Source organism: Daphnia magna, linkage group LG3 (assembly GCF_020631705.1).
Source record: "Daphnia magna isolate NIES linkage group LG3, ASM2063170v1.1, whole genome shotgun sequence".
Lineage (NCBI taxonomy): Eukaryota > Metazoa > Arthropoda > Branchiopoda > Diplostraca > Daphniidae > Daphnia > Daphnia magna.
In genome coordinates, this window is record NC_059184.1 from 12,952,575 (window position 1) to 12,974,490 (window position 21,916).

Here is a 21,916-nt window from a genome sequence, read left to right on the forward strand (position 1 = left end):
AAGGTTGAGAATGAAACTTACACTACAAGTCCAAAATTCGTACCCATCACCTTTTCTTTTTTTTTTCTCTCCGTCACGTGGATGCCCTTCAGCGTTAAGAGACCTTCTCTCATTACAAGGTTACACGAAACCATTCATCATTTGGTTCGATGCGGAACAAAAGGTGAAATGACGTACGTTACGTCACCATTCGTCAACTGAATAGTTGTCATCGATTTTCGCTTATTAGGACGGAAATAGAGTGCAGCCTTTTTTTTTTCCCGATGGGTCCTTTTCCTCTTTTGACAACGACGGCTGTCAATCTATACAGCGAATTCCACAGGCCTTCGACTTGCGTACACTATAAAGCAGAGTTGAATGGGGCTATACAAGTATATATACGGAAGGTCTATTACATCCATCGTGAATCGGAAAAGGAGTCGTCCCTCTTTGTCATTCTACAAAGAATAGAACTGCAATAGATAATGGCAGATAGACGTATAAAGTGAAAGAAGAGACCCGTGTCGCCAAGAAGGATTTGCTTTCTTACGTATACCATTTCCAGGGCAGAATAGATGTGAAAAGTGTGGGGGGAAAAAAAGGGGGTCGTCGTCTAGACATTTCAACTTTACGTCTGGATGTTCTGAATAGATTTTTTTTTTGCATTCAGGAATTTCTTTTCAATTTATTTGTTGGCCTGTAGGCTATGACTGTGTGCCGATCCCGCAAGTTTTCTACTAGAATTCTATTGCCACCAATTTCACGCTTACATTGTCCACGAAGTTTATCAAAAATTTCGATCCTAAAAATTATTGGGCCGTTTTTTGGGGGGGTTTTTGTGTGCTGAAACTGTGCCCGGCTTAGGGGGAGGGGAGAACGATATTATCCATCGGGACGTCAATTTGCTACCGTAACAGCGCGGACATATAAAAACAAGGTCCTCTAAAATCTGGCCATTATCTACGAGGTATATACGAAAGAAACAAGAAACGCAATAAATCGTTCGAAATTGATTCGGCCATTTGGTGTCCTCTCTATGATTGCAGCTTTTGTGTAGGCCAAAAGTAAATCCTAGCTGGGTTTTTATTTTGGCTGTGTAGACCACATCAAAATGAACACAAAAAGGTATGGAACAAGACAATAAGAAAGAAAGGGTGCCTCTACGAATGCGATGGGAAGAAGGCCAAAATTGCGTACAGGAATTGTGTGTCGCGTGAAAAAAAAGATTCTCATTCTCTATACGCAATTTGCCTTTGATTGCCAGCAAATAAAAAAATTGCGGCATTAAATAATGGACAAGAATAAAACGAGGCATCGATAACAACTGCGGAGGAAAAAGTTGACATTTTTTCCTTTTTAAACACAAAAAATGTGAAGGTACAAAAAATTCAGCAAAGTTGAATAAAATTGCAAATTTCCATGGATCCTTGGACGACGTCGACAGAGGGAGACGCTTGAGGGAGTGCGCACGCTCGGCAGAAAGAGCGCGACACTATAGCCGGGTATGTCTAACAGTTAAGTCAGTAGGGTGGACGCCTCAGTCAGCGACTCACCGTCGAGATTTCGTCTGCTATTTGGCCATTCCTAGTTGAACGTAGAGCTCGTTGGTGTTCCCACGTTTTCAGATCCACACTTTTCTGTGTGTGCCAAACAATTTCGGTGTGATTGAACACGTTATTGCTTTCCTGTGGCCGGGGGGAAGGAAAGAAATTGAACAATTTTTCAAATAGAACGGTCGTAAACTGGATTGCTCTTGATCTACAAGATCATCCCTGTGGGCGTGATAGTGTCAACCGTCAATTCTTCTTGTTTCTTGAGGTGAGTGGTGATTAACGTAGTATTTTGAAGGGTATTTTAAGAAATACAATTTAAGGTCGTTTAGAGAGTGAGAAAAACTGGAATGACAGAATTGCACGGTCCAGTTAGGGACAATAGTTGCAATATCTGGTGGGATCTACGGCCGGAAGCAGAGATTGGATCTTGTCTTAATTGGTTCCCAGTTTCCTTGCAGACTACAGCAGGATTGAACTCGAAGTCTTGATTTGATACGGGATTGACTCGAACGAATCTTTTATGTAGAAGGAACGTGCTATTGAATTGGATTCAGTAGATTGGCAAACCGTTTTTCAATGCTTTTTGTTTCATCACATCGATTCAATTCAACCCACTTCATTAGATTCAATAAGGCGTTTAGAAATTTAGGTAAATATAAATGGTTTACGACGTAGTTAATATGAAATTTGAAATTGTACTAACTAATTAGACATCTTTAGCTTGTGTTGTGCAATTCGCGATTATGGCCAGAGGATAGGAGTGAATTATTAATGCTACAAAGCAGGTACGTTAATTACCTTCTTGTTGATTTTTGGACTTTGATTACCGTCGAATCCGGTCGTTCTTGTATAGTTTTTCATCTAGTATTAATCAACTGCGCAGAACAGGTAGGTATTCGAATCAAACGAATAAATATTTGGCCATTATGGCTGAAGATGAAATTGACAAACTCAAGCGTTATCAATCAATCATTTTTCTTCTTAGAAAGAAATTTAAAAAAAGAATTATTACAGGTGACAAAGGGAAGTAAAAGTAATCATTTACCAAAATAACGAGGAAAATATGATCTTTGCAGTAGGTTGCGCGTACTGTTTCATCCGTGGGTCTATCCTACCTCTAAATTACGACCTTACCGATATCCAGAGTGGATGATGCCTTCGCTCATTATAAAATATCTAATGATGGAAAAAAAAAAGTGCTCTTGGTGTTTGCTTGTGTTATGTGCTCTGCGACGTGTCAAGTGTGCACTCGTCTTTTTTTTTTGTTTTCCATCATCTTTTTAACCTAGTCTGGCAAATAGAAATCTTCCAGTTGCGAGATAATTCTAAACGACTAATGGCCAAGTATAAATTAAGAACGGATGAATAGTTTGAGAGAGCATCAACACAAATTGTGTGAGGCTTTATTGAATTGAATAAAGGAAGTTCAAGTTGTGCACGCGCAAGATCTTAAAAGGTCCATATCCGAACTCGAACGTGTAGATGCTGAAAAAGGGATGGTTCATTGTTTTTTGGTCGTTGGCCAGACATAACATATGCATACAAAACAAAATGGCACCAACTCCGTTTTCTTGCGTTTTCATATTTCAGTGTTTACTTTTTTGCAACTTTTGGTTTTCAATCTCTGATAGCGATCCATCTTTCATCTTAAGCCAAGGAGAAGTCAATTGTACCGAGAAAAGAAACCGAGTAAACCGCCATCCCCGTCGCAGAAAGCGATTTCCTTTACAGCTGTTTAGCATGATTGTTGTGTCACTCCGGCTCTGTTTGCGTGGTTACTTTCTTTCATTATTTTCGGTATAGCTAACTATCTTTTTTTGTTTATTCCATTCTAATAATCTGATTCGATTAAACGATTTGGCTTGGTCGTCAATAGATGATTGCCAATAGACAGTGTAGCTAAGGATCCTTAGTGGCTTTAGTGGTAGATGCAATACAATAAATACAGGCTCAACAAAAGGGGAAGGAGGTGGTAAAACAAATGCAAGTAGGAAGTGCTCCGTCATTGCACGTTAACGCCGTTCAGTCAATGACAGAGCCTTCGATGGCAGCCGAGTTGATCGATTTCCGGCAGCTCTGCCAGAGGACACGTGGAACTCATTTGAACTTGTTTTGCTATATGCGTTCACGCTCTTCCACTTCCTTCCTCTTTGGAAGACGACCATCTTTTGTTTATTATGTTTATCTGATCAATAGATCCATAACCAGTTCGTGCGCTTTCCATATTCGATGCAGCTTCTTCTCAATTTAATTCTAACGTACGTGGATCGCGCGTTTAGGTTTTGTGTGTTCTATATCGTTTGATTGTTTTCTTTAACTCATCGCAATGCATTCCTAGAAACGGCGAATGGTTGTAGTGACTCACAATAGTCCCTCAGTTAGTCCAGAATTGTGCATATCGATTACTTGGATTGGCATTGAAAACGTCATGGCCTTGAAACGTTGTCCATCTACAGCCAAATGTAACTGATTTGCATCTGTCGTTTACATCAACCATTTCAAATTTAGGAGCATTAAAAAAGAAATGAATAACTACATAAATTTGTTTATTTCGGTCGTCGCCGCAGTTGGCCACCACTTAATTCCCTTTCACTCCTTCCTGTTTTCAACTTGTAAATGACTTTACACGACTGCAAAAAGAGAAATCCAGAGACCGGTATAGGTGAGAGATTTGAAGTACGGCCAAATCGTTGCGTGAATATTTTTCCCTCCGGTGTATAGTAAGAGAAATATTTATGTTCGTTTGCCAAAGTTATTTTCTGCTCCATCTATTTCGGTTCGACTATCGGGATAGTCCACCGTGTTGCCTGTTTTGATCTTGATGACTAAATGGTAAACAAAGAAAGAACAAGAGAAATGGAAAAGGTAATGCCCTCTTATCTGTAGCCCTCTTTGTGTAAGGTTTTGTCCCGCTGTCAGTAGGAAACGATCTGAAAACATCGTAACATTGAAAAATCGACATTGCTAGGCTTCTGTTTTTATCTGCCTTTTTTTGAATGCCATTTCTCCTGATCGAAGAATCCCCTTTAACAAAAATGTCTCAAACAAACATTTCGTGACAAGAATTGAAATTAGTTTTAACTGTGTCATCTAATGTGCTCTACATTACTATAATGAATTGATCTATTTCTATAGGTGTGGCTGGCAGGTAAACGTGTATGGAGACGAGCAACGGAGTCCATCAGAAGAGGATGGCACAAGTTTGCCCGCATCGATGCTTTTCTGCGTTTTGCGGATGGAATTCCAGAGCTGCACGCCACATGGGATAATCAGAAGAGGATATTCGTGATCGCTGAACACCAATTCGATTCTACTTTATTGGACGTCGGCTACTGTCGGGACTGGAAGAGATTGAAATCGACTAGTTCTATTCCAATGACTTCTGAAAACGTCTGGTCGGAGCAAATGTCGGACATGGCGGACGACGCCGGTTATGGAACCGATAAAATTATGCTGGACGACATGGTGGGTTTGGAAGAGCTAATGGCCCTCAACATCACCAACGAGAACGAATTGGACTGTTTGTTTAACTTCTTACGCCAACCTTATCCACCGGAAGGCTTTGAAACTGTCTCCGCTTTCTGCAACAGCACATGGGACGGTGTCAGTTGCTGGCCAACTACTTTGGCCAGCTCCACGTCCGTCTTGCCTTGCGTCGACGAGCTCAACGGCATCAAATACGACACGACACGTAAGTCCCCACAACGTCTTTTATTATTTCTTTCTTCATTATCTGTCTGGATTAGCGTCAAGGCGAAATGAAAATCTAACTGCTAATTAAAAAAAAAAGAGAGAGAAGGAGATGCAACTAAAGAGTCGCTTTCGAATGGGCTAAGTTGTTCGTGAAAAATAATGGGAGAAAGATTGCAAGGTAAGTGACACGTCGCTGAATTATTTAGTTTCTGGAGAAAAGCAACAACAAAAGAGAAACGATTTGTATTCTATTTTGGGGTGATTACGAGACAAAAAGGAATCAGAGCACGAAGCACTTAGGATTATGGCAATTCATAGTAATAGAACAAACACACAAAAGATGCGGGATGTGGACTGAACTTCTTTTGAATTTCGTGATAACTCCAGCCAATTCTTTGTTTATGTACGTAACACGAAACGATGAACACGTCGTGTTTCGTAAGATCAAATCCTTTGTTTCCCCGGAAAATCAGTCAAGTAGAAAGATGGATTTTTTTTTTAAACTCCCCGAAAGTACTTCGTAAGTACTTTAAAGCGTCCGTCTCATCTAGCTATAGCAACCGAACGCAAAAGTAAAAGAACAGAACTGAAACAGTTTGACCTTTAGTTGTTTGGTCACAAGGTGTTTGGAATTCCGTGTGGCGCATTGATCTATAGAAGTTACGATCCGAGGCGATTGCGGGATAGTTCATAATTTATAATTCAAAATGCTACGAGTGGCTATTGCTCTCTAAAGGTGCGATACCTCCTGTATTAAAATGAAAATGAAATTTATTTGCGTGGCCTGTCATCTTCTTTTGAGGTCCTCAAATGTCGTTACATATTTACGTCATGCGATGACCACAACATTTTTACGTCATAAGGATTTCTATATCAATGGACTTGATGACACGAAGAGAAAATTCTTCTTCCCTTTTAAAGCTCGCCATCGCTACCTTTGCGTGTTTTTTATTGCCATTTCCGAGTGACTGCGTTCAGGTATTCGCGATTTGGACGGTAAAGCGTTCCCTCATTTAAATTCCCCTCGTGATTCATAATTTCTTTGATTGGCGAGACGCCAGTGGCATAAGTTGACAGTTACTAAACGCAGCTGGTGACGCACTTTGAATTCACAAACTTGCATAACTTTCAAGTACGAACACACGTCATCAGCAGGACACAGAGCGGATCGTTGAATTTACGTGATGGAATAAAAAAAAAAATATTTCCATTTACTTACGATTTGTTATACAAAAAAAACTCCCAACTGTGTTTCATTCAATGCTCTTGGTTCATTTTTCGCCATTCTCTGTGACACTAATAACTAGCCTAGTTGTCAGCTCTATTTCCAGGCTGACCCAAAGTGTCCTGGCATAATTTGGTGCCCACCTCATGACCCCATGCGTTTAGACAAATTTGCATCCGTGGTCCTCTTTTAGTCCTTTTTCTTGAGGGCTTTGGACATGGACAATGTTCTTTAAAAATAGATTTTTTTTGGGTAAAACTCTTTACTATTCCAGCTGTCGTTTTGTCCTATTTTGCTTACGTGACGCTTTTCTCGTTCCCTTTCGACAGCGTATTACAGGGTAGAAGCTACCAACCTTCGTAAAATCATAGCACTTATTTTAATTGATAAAAGTGTTGCTATTCTTAGCGAATGAACTTACTCGCTATACACTCTATGTCTTTTTAGGGTAACCCATTATAAATGCAGGCTGAATAAGCCTCATGACGTGAAGAGCTCTTGGTAATTGCGTCCCGATCACGTAGGCAGGAAAAAAAAGGATTAGGTGACCGTAGCTTCGAGTTTCTACTTTGGTATAAAGGTATGGGAGCGGGAACAAGGCGCTATAGGTGAGTCGAGAAACGCAGAGAATCAAATTTCCCCCACGCAGCAACAAAGGATCTCTAAAAAGGGATCTTGCCATTTGACCGTACGTGAAAGAGCTCATAGATTATTCAAGAAAAGTCACTGGGGGGATCAAATAGAAGGAGTGCAACATTTTAAGAAGATCACACACAAAAAATTTAGTTTAGCTTAAGATTTCGCGTACGAGGTTCGATGCTGGGCGTTCGTTTATCGATCGTGGGGTATTCGAACGTGGAGTTCATCGGCGTTTCATCCTTTTGCTTCCGTATGAGGTCGGATTGCAGTTACTCTCTCTGCTTCATAGAAAAATTACGTTTCATGGATGATTGAGTTGCTCCAACGAATTAATTAGTCAACTTGACTCATGAGAACGGAACTAATTAAAGACACTATTCTCTTTCTTGCCATTTACTCGTAATTCAAATGTTGCTGCTCAGTACGGGGATTTAAAACAGAACTTTAGAACTCACGAGTCTTACAGAATTATAGAAAAGGGAAGGATCTCTTTAAATTCGTGAATGCGATGACTGACAATTAGTGCATGCTAAATTAAAACTTTGCTCTTCAAATGCGTGTTCCATATCATTTTACATGACTTGATTCTTGAACTTGGTTCTCGTTGATTTGCGCCTTCAGATAATGCGACGAGAGTCTGCCAACCGAACGGGATGTGGGCGAATTACAGCAACTACCGATCGTGCGTCCCGTTGTCGACCGATTTCGGAGGTGCAACTCCCGAATACGGCGTCGGCATCAGCGAGGACACGACCACCATCTACTTCACTGGTTACACCGTCTCCATCGTGGCCCTCACGCTCGCCATCTGGATCTTTATTCACAACAAGTTAGTTGTTGATTTGTTATTCGATATCTATTTAGGTAGCCTTTTTGTTATATGGCTGGGCAGCACTGCTGTTCATTATGTGGTTCTCCTGTTGGGTTTTTTTTATTTTTGTTAAAATTGGGTGGACGTGTTACACGATCCGCTCGGAATTTCGATTCCGCCTTCAGCAGACACGTGCCGAGAATCAGGTTCTTTGTCCATTTAGAAAGGGAAAACGAATCTCGTTTACAAGCGTTTTTGGTTTGCGTTTTCTTTTATTTTTCGCTTCTGCCCTTTTCCGGTCTCACACCTTTTGCGTTGTTGTTGGGAACTAGCAAGAAGATCGACCTTTTGCCTATAACATTCGTCATAATTGGCGTGTATGAAAAGGCTGACGTTGGCGCAAACTTACAAGGGATGTGTTTTGCTGCTGGGCAAGGGGTTATGTTCTGCAGAAACGCTTTATCCTACTGCACAAATAGCATTAAATGAATGGACATCTGTTCTGTTTCCAAAAGCCTGGGGAATAATGGGAATGACGTCGGCAGATATTATTCCGGTTTCACGTATATGTAGGAGCATATCGTTGTGCTAGGATATGTCGGGATAAAATGGGAATGCATATCAAAGTTGACCTTTTCTTTCACAGACACTCGCAATGTTTAAGAAGAAATTGAAATGTTTTTCTTTCTCATCGGCTTTTAATAGTCCGGAAGTTAGTCCACGCTTTAATCGATATGGTGACTTGTTTCGTGTTTGCTTTTATCGACGATATTGAAAGCCATAAAAGTTCTATAGGACTGATTGATTCATGCAGACCGTACGCTTGTCAACGTCATTCACGATGACCGTCCAATGTTGAGCTATTCATTTTTTCTTGTGCCGGGAACCGCAATCTGGCCAAACAAAGAAATTTCGCTGTTACACGAATTTTCGCAAGTTAATTTCATTATTATTTTGGCCGGCAAATCAGATTTGCCGGATAAGGTTATAACGTCCACCTCAATGGCTGCTCGGCCATGTTTTGCTGACTGAAAAACGAGTAGCCACTAAAAAAAAACAGTCCTCCAAAGAGTTGCCATCGTCGTCATTATTTCAGTGATCTGCCTACAAATTCAACCGTGAATGTCAATCTATTTGTGTTTTACAAACCCTTTTCTGACTGTGATGGAGATACGACATTTCTCTTTCTGCCACTCGTCTTCTTTTATTCGGTCGAAGTTATCCGATATTACTTGCTTTGCCGCTGACCAATTGTTTGGCTTGTTTTGTTGCCGTAAAAGGTGCTGATTCAATGTCTTCCAGTTTCTTGTTTATCTACTCTGACTGCTTTTTTCTCTCGACTGTTTGGCGATATCATTTAACGACACAAAAAAAAAAGGGGCGAAATTTGAGACGGTAGTTTTTCTTTTAAATATTGGCTAATGGAACGAGATTCGGATTTTAAATTTAACGAGACATTAAAAGAAGACCGTGATGGAGGACGAATCCAGAGAGAAAACGGCACGTACGACGAACGCAAACGACCGAGAAATGATGACCGTGTCGTTCCGTGTTTCCCATCGACTATACTATAAATAAAATAAAAGAAACGACTTTCATCCGTTTGTCTTTTTTCCAGAATATTGCTACCTCAACAGTATAATATTTATGTATTATACCCACGTCAAGATGGTATAGTTTCTCTTTTCTGTAACCCGTTTATCGTTTCCTCTTTAATGGTTTGCGCGCAGCAAAAGGACCAAAGAGGTTGACATCATTGGTTTGCCCTTTTTATTAAAGTATTTCCTATAACATTTCTCTCGATTGCGAAGGGAAATATTATACTATGTAGACCATATGTCAGCCGTTAAGAACAGCGGGAAAAGCTAAACCAGAGGTATTGCGGGAGGAAATAGGAACGTGCTCGACATGGATGAAACTAAAGGACGTGCTGTACAGAAATACGAGTAGTTGTCGCACGTCGATGGCTAGACAAATGATTCAGCGCGGCAATCATTGACAAATAATTAGCTTTATTCTTCATCTTATTCATCGACTGCCATTTTTTCCCCCATGCGAATGCGGTACGTGCTGGCGGAGCTGGATCGATTCCATCTCGTTATTAATGTGACTGTGTTACCGATAGATTTGCATCACGATGCGATCCTATTAGTGTCAAAGGTTTTAGAAGTCTGATGCATAATTCAGCGGCCGATTGCTGTAAGCATGTAGTTTCTATTCCCCATTATTTTCGATTTACTTTTTATTTTGCGTTTTCCTGGTTTTTGCACCATTAAACGTTCTTTATAGGTTTTAAAATCATTAAGCTCTTTTTGACGTGAATGTTGTAAACAAATCATTTGCGGTAGAAAATCAACGGGGCTTTACTTTGAGCTCAATAGATTATCTTTTATCTTTTTCAAATCGTGTTTATTTTTTTTATTTTTCTTGTTTTGATCAAATTACACGTGTAAATCTGGTCATTCAACATTGATTTACATAGTCGGCTCGTGCCGCCTTCCCGAATGGGCTGCAACGTCATGGAAAAATTTATCAAACTGATTGGAAGACGTGACGAAAGAGAGAAACGTCTCCAGTTCTTTCGTTTTTGGGTGTAGGACGTAAAAGAGGTTGGCCCTCTTTCGCTTCATTAGGAAAACTAATGACCCTCTTCTTCTATTTCCAAATTTGTTATTCAGAAAGAAGTTCCATAATTTCAACAGAGCGTATTCAACTCCTTCTCTTTCTAGCCTTTCTTGACATGAAATGAGCCAGATGCCTATTATAATACATGATATGCTCGACTAAATTATTAGCGTGTACTGCACACGTTTATCATTCATCACTTCAACTGATTTCTGATTAATTGATGTCATGGACAGTAACAGGGAAAGAGCAAGCGTGAGAATTCCATCACATGGGCCCCCAGATGTATATGACAACGTATCATAGATCCTTTAATTGTAAATATTTGTGAACGAGTTAGCAAACTGCTCTGACAATGACAAACACGAACAGTTTGAATCTCGTGAACGATCTAGTTCCATCAATTTTACACGAGGACGTCAAACAGTCACGCAACTGATTTACAAGGCATTTTTCATGATAAATTGGAAAATGATGGAGGGTTGCTGGAACAGATTATGTCGTTCACAAATACAATATGTATTTTCTTTTTTCAACATTTATGATTTTAGGGATCTACGCTGCCTGCGCAATACGATCCACACTCATTTACTCATCACGTACATCATGGCAGACCTTCTCTGGATCGTCACGGCTACTCTGCAGGTATACGTTTTCGTGTCTATCGTTCAGTTGATGTTTATTACATTAATTCTATCGTCGCAGTTGTACCGTGGCGAGACCAACAAAGGATCGTGCATCATCGTCATTTTTCTGCACTACTTCCACCTGACCAACTTCTTTTGGATGTTTGTCGAAGGTAAGGCACGCAAAGTTTGTTCCTATTCAAAGCTGGAAGACTTTGTCCCATGGCAACGCGAGAAAAATCATTTCAATCGTCGGCGGGGCGTCCAAATTCAATTTCCTTTACTTCATTTCCGACCTAAAGACGGGGGCTTTCACGCTTTCTCAAACTGTTAACGTGAAAAGCTCATAGAAAGGCGACATGTGGAATAGACCCTGGAGTATATGACGATGTGGATATGGTGTCGCATTTAGCATCGATCGCACGCCGTCGGAGATGAAAGACATTAGAGCAGCTTTAGTAACTTGGTTGATGTACGTGCCTACGTTCCATGTTGTCCCGATGAATGTCGGATCTTCTCTCACCCTTCTCTAGCAGAAATATTCATGAAATCTGGGGCATTTGAGGGACATTGTGCGATGGTATTCTTAAGTCGTTCATTCGCGGGACTATTGCGCTCTACGGATCTTTGTTCGGAGGTGTATATAAACAAGTTCTGAGCTCTTCCTCTCTTCCCCTGAGAAAACGGGCTCATTTACTTCTAAGAATCGATTGCTAGAACGGAGGACCACAAACTACGGGGAAAGGGCAATCAAACGAATAGAGAAAGAAAATGAAACAAAAGAAACTGTATACATAAAAATGCAATGATAAATTCTATCCCCGTTCTCCGAGTGCGTGGCAATTGTCATTCAGCCCCCTTCTCCAGCCTTTTCATTTTTGCCACATGTTTCACCGGACATGATGACATTCTTGTGGCAGTCTCGCTTCTGTAACAAACGAGAAAACGTTCTCGCAAAATGTTGATATCTTGATCCTGTCACAATAGGTTTTTACCTCTACATGCTCGTCGTGGAGACGTTCTCTGCCGACAAGATACGATTACGCATCTACGCTCTTATTGGTTGGGGTAAGATACATTTTTATTCAGTTTATTGTTTTCTTTTCTTCCTTTTTAATATTTCTTTATTGAACCAATTCCCATCCTTTTCTTCTCTCTAATCGAATTGTGTTACTTGCTTACCAATGTGGGTCTCTTTCCTGACGGCTGCATAACGTTGGCGTTGTACTGAATCAACTTAAACGTATCATTTGTGTGCAGAGAAAATGGTTTTATTTCAAATTATCTTTTTTTGTTCTTGTTGTTGTATTCTGATGATCGTTTGGCAGGGATTCCGCTACCGGTGGTCATCGTTTGGGCCGTCGTCAAAGCCAACTGGTTCACTTACACGTCCACCGAAGGCCACGTGAGTCCTTTCACCTTTGTCTTTCACCCCCCTTAATTGTAAACAAAACGTTACGTACTTGTCGAAAAGTTCATTAGTCTACAGCTGATTGCATATTATGTCTGTCTCACATCTCTCTTAGCAAATGAACTACGTACCTAGAAAGGATCTGTTTACACGTACGAGCTTGAAGAGACATTTAATAGCTCAGCAATTACAGCCGATGAAGGCCTTTGATGTTCTATTGGTCGGGATCCGTTGCCAACTTGACTAGTTGATTTCCTTCTAAATGTTGACGTCGTTGACCGTGTTCTTTTCTTCATTTTTACAGCAGAAGCTGGACCTGGAATCGTTCTTGGCCAGCTGTCCGTGGATGGCAGCCAACAGCTACGACTGGATCTACATGACGCCGGCTATTGCTGTTCTCTTCGTCAACATTCTCTTTCTTGTCAAGATCATGTGGGTGAGTCACATTTTTAGCTTGTCCTTCATGACAAAATCTGCTTTTCCCCACCCAAGTATCAACGAAACTGTGGAGGAAGTTTTTGGTTTGCACGTTTCTCATTAATAACACGATTGAATACCTTCAAGCGTATTTTATCCGACCATGCAGCTACGCATGTATTGCATTTGCACGTCTACTGCAGATCTGTCGCATTCAGGCTGCCGCTGTTATACGTTTGATATCCAATAGTTCCAACACATGATTACCCGCTGACCATTGATCATATCGTCTTTACTTTCACTTTTATTTTCCCAATCCAATCTACTTGACACAGTCGTTTAATTTTCATTGGTAATTTGCCTTACCAAAACATGACCTAAAAGATTTGACGTTAACTGTTTTTGGCAACCTAACCTGCCATTTTTCTTTGAACATTTACCACGTGTCGGAGAAGGGGGGAATGTTCTTGGGCAGACAATGCCGTTGAAACGACTTAGATTTTTACTGGGGGCCTGCTAACCATCAACATTCCACACTATCGTTTAATTCAAGTTCACGCTCGCGTACTTTTCTCGATTGTCCGGTAGAAGCAATGCCTTTTGAAAACAAGAGTGTGGGCAAACGGACAGTGTAATCGGCTGATGGAGAAACAACATCAATCACTAGGGTTTTGATCGTACCCAGACGAAAGTGGATCTCTCTGCGCACAGAACTCACACGCGTAAATGAACAATGATCAATGGTGATGGTCCATGTTTTCGCTACGGCTAGATGCCCGAACGTGGATTGAGTAGCTTTGCTTGCTATTCTATGAAGGAAGCTGCCAGTCAAGTTCAGATGCATAGTCGGAACGTCTAGTACAATACGGTCCCGCTGTTGCATCGTTTATCTCTTGCGCTTTCAGCAAGAAATCGGTGTTTAAGTTAAAGACAGACGAGAGAAAGATTGATGTTGCGGACGATGTGGTTATTTTTTGTTTGTTCTTTCTTTTAAAAGGATGATTAATACTTATTTAACGTTTTCTTTTTCCTTCATTATTTTCGTGTTATTGACAATGTTCTAGGTTTTGATAACGAAACTGCGCTCTGCTAATTCAGCCGAAACGCAACAATACCGCAAAGGCAGCAAGGCCCTTTTGGTGTTGATTCCGCTCCTAGGACTAACCTACGTCCTGGTCATCGCCGGACCGACCGAAGGTCTCATCGCCATTTACTTCTCACACATTCGAGCTGTTCTTCTTTCTACTCAGGTTCGATTGAAACATTTATCATTTAATTCCAGTAGTTTTCACAGGTGACGCGTTTCTACTAATCTATTCGACATAACAAATTGTACGTACAGATCGAGTTGCATCAAGTTCTCAGAATTTTAATGGCCAAAAGAGAAGTCCAATTAGTCATCAGTAAAACGCAATTAAAATTCAAAGGCAGGCTCTATATGACGCTATTCAGTCGAGAGTCGTATGGCGTGAAGTACAACAGAAAATTTGAAGAGAACGAAGACAATTAGCTTTGAAATTTAGAGCTCTTCTCTGCACAAAAGCGAGATAGTAGAAGGCTGCCTTTGCTGTAGAGGCTGACGTAGCCAATAACCATTTTACAAGGTTCTCGAGCGGCTCTTCCCCTGCACTGTCATCATTATCGTATATTTCGTGTAGGCTTTTCTGAAGAAAAATGTAAGGAATTGACGTTGTGTTATGTCGTTTTCTGTTTGTTTCCCTCGCAGACACTCTTCTTTGTTGGGCATTCGGAACTGAATGGAACAAGGTAGAAACGGCTTGTGATGAACCCTGCGTCTGAGCCATTGTTGCCCCATCATAAATATACAGTAGCCCAACTGGAAATGTACTGCAGCAATAGAATGGATTGGGCGGAAGAGACCGGATAGTAGTTTGGCATCGACGCCAGGTTGTTTGAAGCAGTCCTCTCAACAAATGATCTCTTGCCGGTCTCTGTAATTCTGGCAACTCTTCAACTCCCCTCTTTTTTTTTATTAGTTCACCAAGTCTCTGCTTTGCCGCTTCGTAATATGACCCATAGGTTTTATTACTGCGTTATTCTCCGTCAACTGCAATGCTTTGAGACAGGTCAGCCGGAAGTTCAGGGGTAAATTGGTACGAGTGTAGGTTTCATCTTCACAGAAGCTAGTCTACTTGAACGCAATTTAGTAATGTATTTTTAAATCATCAACTTAATGCGCCTCTACCGTGTTTTGTGAATGATCGATACCCTGTTCTGCCAATGTTGATGCTCCTGTATATACGTAGTCTCCAATGAAAATATTTTGCATTGCAATTACAATTGCATTAATGTGTTTTTTGATACAGGGATTCTTGGTCACTCTGTTCTTCTGCTTTCTCAACACGGAAGTACGCAACTCGTTGAGACACCACTGGAACAGATGGAGAACCACTAGTCGTTGGCTTGATCATTCCCAAAGTCTCAGCAGCCGAGATAATAGGTGTGGAACAGGATTAAGTAACAAACGCAATGCTAAGGATGGATTTCGAGCTACATCCGAGAGCACCAGGTAAACAAATCCACTTCCATTGAAAGTAATTCAAAATTATGATTATACATATCGGAAAGAGAGCCACGTGTTACGGTCAATCAAAATCTCTTTTGTGTGGTAGGTTGTATAGCAGCTTTCAAGAATGCAATCAGAACAAGCGTGATTCTGCGTTCAGTGACGTGACGATGGTTACTGCCTACACTCCCAGTTCGGTCATTCATCTGAGCAATTTCGGACCGAGCAGCAGTAGCGGTAAGTTTTCATTATTACGTTTGAGGTAGAGTCGTGCAAAGGCATCGTAAGTGATTCTTCTGTTCAAATTTTACATGATGATATATCCCTGACATTTTCTATCCTGGCGAACAGTTGAAGGCAACTTGGACATGCGAGAACAAGTCGAACTTTACCTACCCAGCAAAGTGAATAAATCCAGAAATTCGGTTTGTTAGCCATCAGCTGTTGGGCGGATAGCTAGTGGTCATGGGGAGGAATAACTACTTTTTATGTACATGTTTGCTCACATCAACGGATACCGGTACTCATGTAAGTTCATCTTACATAATACTCGCGATATTGGGGAACAAATGGGGCGTGCACCATTTAGACGTAATCTTTGTTTACCTCTTTTGCGTCATCCAACGATTACAATCTTGTGCTCGGTTTAATAAAATGTTGAACATCAGGATGGGAATATTTTAAAAAAATGTTTAATGACTTTTTTTTTCCACTAGTTAGGATTGTGAACATTTGACAATAACCGCCAGTGTATTATATTCGCGTTTACATAGAACTCTGGACCTTAGAGGATAGGTAAGAATAAATCTCATTTTGATTTTATTTTTGCTTCCTCCCCCCAACAAAATTAAAGTTTTCCAGCAGGTCCAAATATTTTCATTCAAGTGTTAGCAAATGATGATGAGCAAATGTCTTATTGATTTTTAGAAAGAACCGACATTCACCTGCCAACGATTCAGTATTGGAATTCCGGAAGTATACGCTCATACAAAAACCGAAACAAAATAATATGCTGCTATACGATTGTTACTACTTTAAATGTAAATATTATTCACGTATTCGTCATGGCCTTTGCTTTTTGGATGTTTTCTCTGTGTTGGCGATTCTCAGCGATCACCAAATCTCGTCGGTGTGCTAAAACTGATGGAATGATGCAAATCTTCTGATGTGGAAGCGTGATCCTGCCTTCAGTTGATAACCCTTAAAGGCGCTATTACCCGACGTCTCTCGTTCCATACTGGTACCTTAATATGAACCGTATGTCTATAGTCCGTACGTCAAGTTTTCCTATTGTCAAATTCTTGACTAGTCTACATAATTAGGCGCAAAATAGCTTTCTGTTTTCCTAACTGTTGATGTTAGATTTTCTGCTAAAATTGGAAATTAAGATGTTCTAGATGTACGACACTTCCAACCGTTAACTGAACCATTTTTCAGCGATAACTAAATTCATAAATGTGTAATCGACTCAATAAATAATGTGTGACGTGTGTTTGGAAACTTTTCATTTAGTTTCTTGGGCAAGAAAAATCATTGAACGCTCGAGGGTTGGTTATAATATTTTTTTTCACGTTAATTAAGTGGTTTTTGAAAGTGGTCGTATCGCAAACTTTTTGAATTTGAATTACTATTATGGAGGTTTTTCCAACGACCGCGTCACCAAATAGGAGCACATCAACCTTTTCACTTCCCTGTCCGAGGAGGACAGCAAACAACTAGTCGATCAGTATGCTCCATACTATAACGCCGGTTACGATGCCCCATTCAAACTATATTTTCGTCGCAACGAAGTGTGGATGAGTAGCTTCAAACCTCGCTTGCAAAATGGCTGCGCGATAAGCCTTCGAAATTTTCTTAAATTTCAAGCAAACTAGGAAGATTGCTCGCAATTCTCAATTGCGCAACCTTTGATAACGTTTTATTCAAAAACTTTAAAACTAACAAGAAAATTAATACCTATTCTGGAATCAGCGCTCAATTTTGACAATATCCCGTGATTTCTGTTTGAAATTGAACGAGGATCACGATAATTAACTTCGTTTTTAAAGCGGTTACCTACCCAAGATTTGCCTATTGCCACGAAAAAATTTTCGTTTACTTATGTCATGGCAAACGTTTCAACTGAGGTGAAGTTTGAACCAACAAACAAGAAACAACCCAGAAACAACCCACAACGATAGAGATCCTACATCGCCATCTAGTGTAAATCTAGCCCAGTAAGTTTTTAAAATAATCCCGAGTTTTTCCACTTAAAAAAAAAACAAACACCTACATATTGCTATAAGTCTACATGCTTTGTATTAGAAATTTAGAGATCATGTCGAAAATTGAGATCTTTCTGACTTGGGATTTATAGTTTTTGAGTTATTCACATGAAAAGGGTTTGCGATAAAACTAGGTTGATTCTGTATAATTCAAAGACCGCTCCAGCGACAGGAAAACTGAAATTTAATTCGAAATCAGCTTTTGATTTCGGCTAAAGCAGGTTAAGTTTCATCGAATTTCAGGTTAAATATGTAAACTAAATTTCCCGATAGGGATTGTGTCTAGATGGGCTCATGTGTACACCAACGATGCTGATTTTTACGATATTTCTCATGAAATCCAATTTTAGGCTTTTGTTCGTCGCTAGATGGCTTGAAAAAAAACTGTTCTACGCCAAGTAACCCTAGTAACCATGGGTGACAGCTATGAGAGAAAGAGTTTGTATGTACCTGTAACGTGTTTTTATGAAAATTTACTAATTATACGAGTCTTCTCTCGTCTTTGAGACGGTGAAGTACTGCAAACTCAAGCTGAATCAAGAAAAAAGGAAAAAAAGCAGTGTGCAAGGGATTGCCCCGTATACTAAAGCAGCCGCTCTAGTCGCACGTTCAACATATACCTAACTACCTACCTTATCAATGATATGGTCTGTTGATTGGAAGGGGAAAGGTTTTGTAAACAGTTCGTCTTACGCCCACATTTGAAGAATTGACAATGGATATCAGTCTGTGTGTCAATAATCTTGATGTTACAGAAGAATCATGGAATGTTTTATTAAAAAAGGTGCTACAGAATCAAATACCAATAGCAACAGTAATGTGATAGCCAAGTTAGTGGATGTAGCTGAGCTAGAGCTACTAAAAGAAGAAAACTGAAGACTGTAAAATAATTTGTATGAAAAATGGGGAAACCACCATACTGTGAACAGATCTCCAAACTGTTTGGGCAGCTATGGGGAAAAGAGAGATTAAAGTCTGTCAGTGGCTAGCCTCCGTAAAAGAAAAATGAATTCAAATGGATACACAGTATTCAAAACAGCTGGAAGCATCAAGACAGAAATAAAGTTCAAGGTTTTTTTCTTTTCATTTTACTAATATTATTTAGTCTGTGTAGACATTATATACTTATTTGATATGTGCATATTTTTCATAAATTTTTTAAACTTTTCAGGAATTAGATTTCGGGGAATTACATAATGAGTGCAAGAAGATTGAACAAAATGCTAAAGCGCAACAAAAGAATAAAAGACTTCCAACCTCCTCCCACAAAGATGTTTAAGGTATTTGACAAATCTGCAGCCATGTTAATAAAGTGACTTTTTTGGTATTCTTATGTTTGCAGGAAAAACCTTAAGTTGGAGGTCAATACCTTTTTTTTCTCGCTGCAAGTTTTGTAAAACAAATGGTAAACTGGTAAAATGAAACAACGCAGGACCTATTACTTTGGATCAATTGTTTTCACAAGTGAAGATTGATTCCACAATCTTCAGCTTCCCAGGCAGACACCCATCCACAGAGCCATGGGTGATAGATGATATTCACAGTGGGCATGACTGTGTTGTAAATTGGTATCACTTTTACAATGTCAAACAGGTATAACAAAAATGGCATTTTTTAAAATATATAGAATTATGTTGCTTCTTTGCTTCATTAGTCAGCAGGTTTAGATCACATGTCTAACTGTGAAAGAGATCATGTGTCTGTCGACGAAAATGGCTCTCTGTTTGCGACATCAGACCTCCCCGGTGTGTTATTCTGATGCAGAGCTCTTAAAATGAAGTTGAATGTTTTGAACCATCTCAGGCCAAAGCTCAAGTTCTAGCTCTTTCGTTTTTTTCTGCCTGTAAACCCATAATTACAACTAATTGAAATGCATTTTTTTGTCTTGTTTGCAGAGGTATTAGAAAAATGGTCGCGTTTTGGTTAGAGTTTCTTCGCCGTCCGGTGCATCAATCGGAATGATGTTCACTTCCTCGACGTCATTGCTCACGTAATTTAATAACTTTGTGCTTCAAAAAAAGTTGTAGTAATCTTAAATTTTTCAAAGAAAACTTTGAAAATTTTTCAATCGGAAAATTGCAAATTGCAAATCGGAAGAGGGTATTATTTTCCTTGACATAAAGAACGGACATTTTATGCATTAGCAAGTCATTCGCATCCAAACAGATCAAACGCACGAGGTGTTCCGCCGCGTTCGGCAACTTACAATCCAGCAACGCATCCATCAACAGAATGTATTAAAGAAGAAAGTAATAACCAAATGCCGACTGCACGATTTCCATGCAAGATGAATGTTAAAATCGAAGGAGATCTGGTGATGCAACGGACTATGTCATGTCAAACCGTTAGCTGAATACAATGAATACTATCAGTTCTCCAGAACGAGAGGTAAGGAAGGATTGCACGAATTTTATTGAATACATATTTACAGGCAATCGTTTATAATATATCGTTTATATATATATATTGATTAATGATTCGTTTCCTTTTGGCCAACATAGGTTAATAATCATACTGAATCACAAGAGGTACATACTTGAACGAGATTTTGAAACTATAACAGCTGGAAATGCATGTGGAAATTTCAAAGGACGCTACCTGCACGTTCCCTTTAGTCGCTGATTCATCTCGAAGATAAAATATTAAAATTTGTATAAATTGAAGTGCATATCTGGGCTCCCTTCTTTTCTGTGGCCCCGTTTCCCCTTGACTCGTAATAAGCCCGTAGGGGGTCATGCCCCTACTGTGATCAGCAGTAAAGGTTGTGAGTGCGCTGTCCGGAAAGGGGACGTGGGGGTCCTCAAGTTCTATGATATCATTGGAGGGCGAAGAGGCTACCCACAAATCCGAATAACGGTTAATCGCTCACGTAAAAACTTGTCCGAAATCTTCCATCCTTTTCCGGCTTCTCTTAGCCACTCCCCGGGTAATCTCCCCGGGGGTTCGGTTCAATTGAGGTAGGGGTTTACCCCCTACCTTGTTTACTTTAAAAGTTATATTACAATACAAAATTGTTCAAACAAATTTTTCAAAAATTTTTATTTTTGGCATGTTGATTAGTATTTCTTCTTGGGCGATGCATTTGACCTATTGCGAATTATCTGAAATACGTAGGTAACTTCTTGAAATTTCCTTCGAGTAGGTGAATTTACATGTTTACTCGATTTTAATTTCTCTCATAATTTTCTGTTAACTTTGTTTATTTATACACTGTTTGAAAGTGCCATTTAAACATTCGATTAAAATCGGAATAATTCATATATTTTTTCAACAAGACTCGCTAAGGAATCGAACCTTTACTTTACAGCATGCCTGGCCGATGCTCAACCATAGAGCTATGAGTCACATTACTAATCACACTGTTTTGCTTTGTCATTTGAGGTATGTGTATATTTAGGTGTAAATATACATAGTCTAGATACACTTAAAATTAGATTGTTAAATGGAAATTTCCAAGGTAAACAGATGACATATTGTTCCTTTGCAGACTGTTTGGGTGGTAAACACATAGCTTTCAATAGTAAAAGTGATAACAGTGTGCCAAAATACTCAAAGTTACTCTGTATCCAACAACGGTTCCCAATGTCCAATTTCTTTCATTGCAGACACTTTTGGCTAATGGCTGCAATGCGCCTTGGTTGAGTCACAACAATGTTGCAAGGAGTTTTGGTTCGGTAGCATTCATCTAAAACAAATTGGGGAACTTGAGTGGTTTTACCGCAACCGGTAAAGCCCTTAACAATGATGACATTTTCTGTTTTGAGAAGATCAAGAATGGCTGTTCTTTGATTGTCTATTGCCAATGGACTTCGGTTAGGTGCCTCAAAATTGTAATCATCGATTCGATCATAATTCACTTTAACTCTGTCCGGAACGGAACCCGCTCCCTTCGACATACCACGCCGATGTTCAGCCACAGTGTTACGAGTTACATATAACTATAGAGTGTAGCTCGATGTCATCCGGAGGTTAAATATGGACACTTAAGAAGAAAAATTGACAACTTTTCAAATTAAGCAATGAATTATTATTTCTTCTTACACACAAATAAGGACGTAAACATAAGCGATTCAGTCACATAATAATACCCCAATTTACTCGTGGGAATTGAACCAGAAACTTCCGACTTCCTAAACCGACGCTCTA

At 39.8% G+C, this 21,916-nt stretch overlaps 1 protein-coding gene and 1 long non-coding RNA gene across 9 annotated transcripts; both read left to right on the forward strand.

Annotated features, from left to right (window-relative positions):
* The first annotated feature begins 1,490 nt into the window (after positions 1-1,490).
* On the forward strand, positions 1,491-16,998 carry LOC116918279 (diuretic hormone receptor). Of its 2 annotated transcripts, none has more exons than XM_045170576.1 (14): positions 1,491-1,797; positions 4,668-5,223; positions 7,711-7,918; positions 11,077-11,170; positions 11,231-11,324; positions 12,139-12,219; positions 12,480-12,556; positions 12,867-12,998; positions 14,044-14,229; positions 15,307-15,509; positions 15,613-15,743; positions 15,858-16,034; positions 16,223-16,301; positions 16,434-16,998. In XM_045170576.1, the coding sequence occupies exons 2-12, from the start codon at positions 4,908-4,910 to the stop codon at positions 15,938-15,940; spliced, it is 1,605 nt and encodes a 534-aa protein (XP_045026511.1). In that variant the 5' UTR covers positions 1,491-1,797; positions 4,668-4,907; the 3' UTR covers positions 15,941-16,034; positions 16,223-16,301; positions 16,434-16,998. The 2 variants fall into 2 exon arrangements, with proteins under 2 accessions (XP_045026511.1, XP_045026512.1); XM_045170577.1 differs by having other exon boundaries at positions 16,227-16,301.
* Positions 16,999-18,165: 1,167 nt separating this feature from the next.
* Positions 18,166-20,525, forward strand: LOC116918280. Of its 7 annotated transcripts, none has more exons than XR_006644160.1 (7): positions 18,168-18,841; positions 18,942-19,050; positions 19,113-19,363; positions 19,425-19,585; positions 19,666-19,760; positions 19,818-20,158; positions 20,272-20,525. It is a non-coding gene; the product is annotated as an uncharacterized LOC116918280 (long non-coding RNA). The 7 variants fall into 7 exon arrangements; XR_006644159.1 differs by having other exon boundaries at positions 19,425-19,515; XR_006644161.1 differs by having other exon boundaries at positions 18,166-18,841; positions 19,425-19,870; positions 19,937-20,158.
* Positions 20,526-21,916: the final 1,391 nt, after the last annotated feature.